The 6,000-nt window shown below is 40.8% G+C and overlaps 1 protein-coding gene across 1 annotated transcript; it reads right to left on the bottom strand.

Annotated features, from left to right (window-relative positions):
* Positions 1 to 1,993: 1,993 nt before the first annotated feature.
* On the bottom strand, positions 1,994 to 3,955 carry LOC105899487 (C5a anaphylatoxin chemotactic receptor 1-like). The gene is given in 3 exon segments (XM_031573550.2): positions 1,994 to 2,182; positions 2,184 to 3,171; positions 3,754 to 3,955. Coding segments are annotated over 2 exon segments (1,032 nt in total). The 5' UTR covers positions 3,144 to 3,171; positions 3,754 to 3,955; the 3' UTR covers positions 1,994 to 2,110.
* Positions 3,956 to 6,000: the final 2,045 nt, after the last annotated feature.

Below are 6,000 nucleotides of genomic sequence, written 5' to 3'. Positions count from 1 at the left end.
TCTTAATGATCAGACGTTTATGCAACAGAATACAATATAATCATAATAACAATATTCATCAACCTGATATTTTACTGTTGCATGCAAGGTAAGTCGGGTAGCCTAAAGTGACAAATGAAGCATATAGTGCCAATCATGTGTACTGGACGTGACTTAAAGCTCAATAAATGGACATTACAGCGTTATTTGTACAGAGAAGTAAAACTAAACTAATCCACTCAATCCAAAACAAATCAACAACCTGCAGTTAGATTAAAACATCTTTAAAACATCAAGGGTTTTTTTCCCCCCAAAGGGTCGGCACCAATAAATGAGTAATGTACAGTAATACACTAACACCTCATTATGGATATGTGAAGTTTATAATACATCTTCACATATCCATAATGAGGTGATAGTGTATTACTGTACATTGCTCATTTATTGGTGCCGACACTGCCCCCTATGGTTAAGTACTGGTAATAGCAGTGAAACTAAGCATGAGTGGAAGGTGACAAACAGGGTAGAAGAGATGACTGATTTCACAAGCTGCTATTGTGTTTATCATGGTTGCACAAACGGAAACAGTACGCAATGGAAGGTGCTGGAAGGTCAAATACAGTTAGCTGGTTTATTCACTTTGAAAGATGTGATTAACAAACGTGATAACCAGTTTCTGGTGTATTTTACTGAGATATTTTTAAAACACGCACACACACCACACACACACACACACATACAAATGTAGAGACTTTCTGACTAAACCAGACCTGCAGAAACTCAACCTTATATCTTTCAGGATTGATTACTGTAATGGTCTTCTGACTGGACTCCCAAAAAAGACAATCAAACAGCTCCAGTGTGTTCAAAACATGCATCCAAAGTTCTCACTAGAACTAAAAGATGGGAGCACATCACCCCCAGTCTTAAATCCATACACTGGCTACCAGTACGTTACAGAAAAGACTTTAAGGTCCTGTTGCTGATCTAGAACCCGCTTAACGGTGAGGGCCCAGCGTATCTCTCTGAGCCGAGCAGAAGTCTTACAGCATTAGGAAGGAGTCCGTTAGTCCTGCCTAAGATAATGATGAGAAGAGCCCTTTTAAATCCAGGCTGAAAACAACCCGGCTTTCAGCTCAGTTGAAAACACTATTAACTCTACTGCATTTCTTTCCTGTAATGTAATGCCACCGTATTGTCCTAATTGGCTCTTTATTTTCATGTTTGATTTATTCTCTTTCAAATCATGCTTTTAATCCTATTCTACTTTATTTCTGTAATCTGAAACAGAATTATCCTTGTATTTTCTCATCTGTAAAGCACTTTGAATGACCCCAGTGTATGAAGTGTATGATGCTAAATAAATTAACCTGCCGTGACTTGCCTCACCTTGTACCAATGTATATACAGTCGATGCTTCACACCCATCGGCAGGAAAGGCCAACTCCACCCCTGATCAAATGTTACGCAATATTCTATTCGTTGGACAACCAAAATTATCATAACATATCTTGACTCATTTAGGTGTGTAATATATTACTTGATGAATGTTTTAATGACAGCAGTGAAGCATATTTTTTGCAATCAATCTTATTGAATTTATGATATATGTATCACTGATATCTTTCACTGAATATAGGATTGAAAGAAATAGATCAAACTATCAGTATTGGACTGGAGAGACCTTAATTGATTCATCCTGGAAATAAGATGTTTTTAAATAGCAGGCATATGTGTTCAGGTAGTTCTTTTGATGTTGTGTGGTTCACTTGCATTCATTTCTTATTCGTGGTAAGGATCAAATTGCTATGAAATTGCTCAATAAACTATATTAAATCTGGGTTATCTGTGAGAGGTGAAAGTAAGAGAAAGAGAAAGAAGAGATGATATGATAGTCGTACTTTTTGTGCAGTCACACCACTGCACTTTTTATTTGCACATCTGATTAGAAGGACATTTATTTCCTTGTGGAAATCGTGGCAGATATGAATGTGTCATGAACAAAATGCTGTGGTATATTAAGGACCGTTTATGGCAAGATTTGAATGAACTACGGTGTCATTTTTGTCATGTTCGTATATAGCCCAGCATACCCCCACCTCATCATGGAACCAGCTCAGTACATGCTCGATCACACATTCCTGTCCATGGTGTTGGCTGTGGTGCTCTTTCTGTTTTGCGTCGTTCCTATGGAGTGGGTCGGGCGTCTCGGATGCAAAGTGGAGCACATTGCGTAGGGTGCGCATCAGGCCCTCCTTGAAGCCGCGGCCCACGCACACGTAGATGACGGGGTTGAGGCAGCTGTTGACGTAGGCCAGGCACAAGGCCAGCACTTGGGCCATGGCAAGATGGTGCCCGCGGTGGCTGGGAGGCAGAGCCAGGTACGTGATATCCAGCACGTGCAGTGGTGCCCAGCACAGGAAGAAGCTCAGCACCACGGCCAAAATGATGTGCACAGTGCGCGCCGACCTCTCGCGCTGACGCAATGATGCCCGCTGGTACACGTGCCAGTGGCTTACGCAGATCACCAGGAAGGGCAGAGCGAAGCCCATCAGGAAGCGGAAGATGAGGATGGCCCAGGCGGACTTCATGCTGGCCAACACGGGCTTGCACTCCGTCTTCACTGGTGTCTCCTTTTTGGCCTCCAGGATGGCGAACTGCGGGGCACTGCCCAACAGGGCCAGGACCCATGCACCCAGACACACCCAGGATGCGTATTGCGGCCGGCGCCAGTTTTGGCACCAGACGGGCCAGCTGACCAGCATCCAGCGGTCTACGCTGATAAGCACCAGCAGCAGCACGCTGCAGTACATGACCAGGTAGAGGGTGCCATGCAGCAGCCTGCAGGCCAGTGGCCCCATGGACCAATTCTGGTCCTGAGCTATTGGAACCATCAGTAAGGGCAGAGACAGGCAGCACAGCAGGTCCGCCAGGGCCAAGTTCAGGAACCAGAGGGCGTTGACGGAGCGCGGCATACGGAAGGCTATGACAAAGGCCACCAAGGCGTTGCCGGGGACACCTACAATGAATACCAGGGCATAGCAGACCAGAGCAAGCATGTGGTTTGTACCCATGACATAGTCTGGGAATTTGAAGTCAGTGTCATTGAAGTAGTCAGTGTCATTGTATTCATAATCTAAGGAGAAGTTCGAATCTTCACCCATTCTGCAGATTTCACCCTGTCACACTATCCTGAAAAAAATGTAGGATCAGATCAATTGTATGCTTTTGATATCTGTTCACAGAGAAGATCCAGAAATTCCATTCCAGATTGTTCATCATTTTTATCACAAAATAGAATCATACAAATCACATAAAGATTCCAAAACTCAACAAATTACTAATGCTATTAACATTAAAATGACACTGCATGAATACAATGTCACAGAATCAGATTAAAAATATGTTTGAAAAATCATGATGCCTGGTTCAACCACTTTGTAAGTCATGTCAAGTCAAGGACACCTCCCAACATTTTTACCCAGTTCTGACTTATTAACTAGACACAAAACAAGCTGGTGACTTTGAAAAACAAACTGTATGTCAAGGCTAACAATATTTAGATTAATTTAAAGCATTATGATCTCCACACAGAATCTCATCTTTAGGGAGCTGGTTCCAGTGTGTGCTACACACAGCAGTGATTCCATGTATCGTTGGAATTAAACAAAATTATTTCTAAATTAATTAACGAATTAAACACAGAATGTTTTAGGGGTTCCTGAAAGAAATCCAAATGGTCATTTTCCTTTGTATTGACGATCTGGATCTTACCTTCTTTTACCGAAGTCCGAAGTCTGTTTAAGTGACGTGCTGGAGCTTTGACATGCTCTGATGCAATGAGAAAAAAGGAAGTGAAAGATCTGACAAAATACGTATTTCAGCATTTCATAATAGCTCTCAGCAGAACACAAATAATTCAGGATTTTGTTGTTATGGGACTATAACTCTGCCACTGATGAAAGGCCATCCTGCCTCGACTTTGTGATATATCAAGTGCTTTTTCTTCTATTGCAAGGACATTTTAAAATCCATATTAAAGCGAAAACAAAAACCCTTTCAATTTGATATGGAGTTTTGTTGTGTACGATCGATAAATACCTTGTTTGCCAGAAGTAGTACCAAGCCAACAAAGTTTAAAAGAACTCCAATAAAACTCTACATATCAACACTGATAAAGATCATATTTCTATTTGTGGAAAAAGTGGGAAAAGGTGTGTAAGGTCTGTAAGTTTGCAGATTTTACATAGAGATATCAGAAGCGATTGATGCTTTAGGTAACATTAGATTTGCTACAAAAGAAACAAACGACTTTTTCTAATTTGACTCAAGTCTTTTGCGACTGTGCTTGTATGTGGGTGAGAGTCACTCTCCCAATCCCCCAAACTGTCTATCTATTTAACTATCCGTGTTGGTGTGGGTGTGTTTGTATGGATGTATATGTTTGCACACATGTGGGTGAATCTCTCTCTCTCTCTCTGTCTCTCTCTCTCTCTCAAGTGTGACAAGTGTGTTGTGTCTTCATGGGACATTGTACATTCGTATATGAGTGCTAGTGGTCGACAACTGAACTGTGGTAACTCAGAGATTTGTTTCCATTCCTCGTCCTTCGCATGTAAGATTTATTTTCAGAAAAAGTAAGCAACAGAATGCGCCACAACAATACTAAACTGTGACTACATAGTAAAGTATATAGCTTTTAAACGCCAAACATGAGACTTGATGACAGACAGATTGTTGTGTTATTATTATACAAGAAACCCTGTGTGGTTAAACGATTAGCCAATACTTCCTAAAACTGTCACATTTAAGCATTCTTGCATTTTTTCCCCTTTGTTTGGTTAACTTGATGATTAAACATATTTACAGCCATTTTTAAAAGCAGAAGTCCCTTTTTGGTACGTGATAATAATGCTATTCTCTCAGACATGTTGACTGGTAAGCACATTTCTTGAAACCACTGAGAGACATTGCAACACCAAACATCTGTATGGGGACATGATTTTAAAAGGTATTAATGTAGCGCAGTGCTAAAAAGCATATTTGTGCTAAGAAACTTTATATTTAATTAAGTTATAATAACACATTAGAACTAAGAAATAATCATAAAATAATAATGTATTAGAGATCGCCATTAAGCTAAGGAGAAGCTTATAGTAGTGCTCATCTCTAGCCTGGATACCAGACCGAACTTAGCCCCGCCCACAACATTTGAAGTCGGGAAGTTCGGTCTGGTGTCGCTCCGTTGGGGAGAAATTATCTCCGGACAGAAATTGCCGGACCAATCAAATTGTCAAGGCGGGCTTTATACGATGATGGACAGATGATCAACAGTAACGTAATCAACACATGGGTTGAATTCGTTTTCAACCAACATGGCTGCCGCTGGAGAGCTGAAATGTATAGATTCGAGTCCATTTAGACATTGACAGTGCATTCATTTTGAAAGAGGAACAGAGAAACGCGATCAAGGCATTTGTCAATCGAAAATATGTTTTTGCCTTCCTTCCTATGGGATCCGGTAATAGTTTAATTTATCAGCTGGCCCTGGTCACATACTACGTTGTTCTGATTGGTTGTAGGTAACCAATTGAGCGAAGAGGCATTTTTTCTCCTGGTTCGGTTGAAACACGCCCCATAATCACAGCCCAATGGAGAGGTATCAGACTCATATTCTGACTAGAATTATGAGTATGACATCGTCAGGCTAGCTCATCTCCCTTCTATTCATTTTGGGTTGAATGCAAGGGATTATGGGAGTTGTAGTTGGATGAGCAACAGTGTTTGCTGATGCATGTGTTCCAATTTGTTCTAAGAGTTTTGTTTGAAAATATTTCATTGGTAAAGTGAAATGTATTGTGTTACATGCAATATTTTGATGTTTGAATGTAAAATGTATTTAATTGTATTACTGTTGTATGCACTGAGTAACGTTAGGTGAAAGGTGGCAAATCCCGCAAAAGGAAGAGAAGATAGAGTTGAAGTCAAGAAGCCAAGTTACTAACTGTCTCCGTGTGTTTT

Source organism: Clupea harengus, chromosome 9 (genome assembly GCF_900700415.2).
Source record: "Clupea harengus chromosome 9, Ch_v2.0.2, whole genome shotgun sequence".
Taxonomy (NCBI): Eukaryota; Metazoa; Chordata; class Actinopteri; order Clupeiformes; family Clupeidae; genus Clupea; species Clupea harengus.
This window is presented reverse-complemented; position numbering and strand designations above follow the sequence as displayed.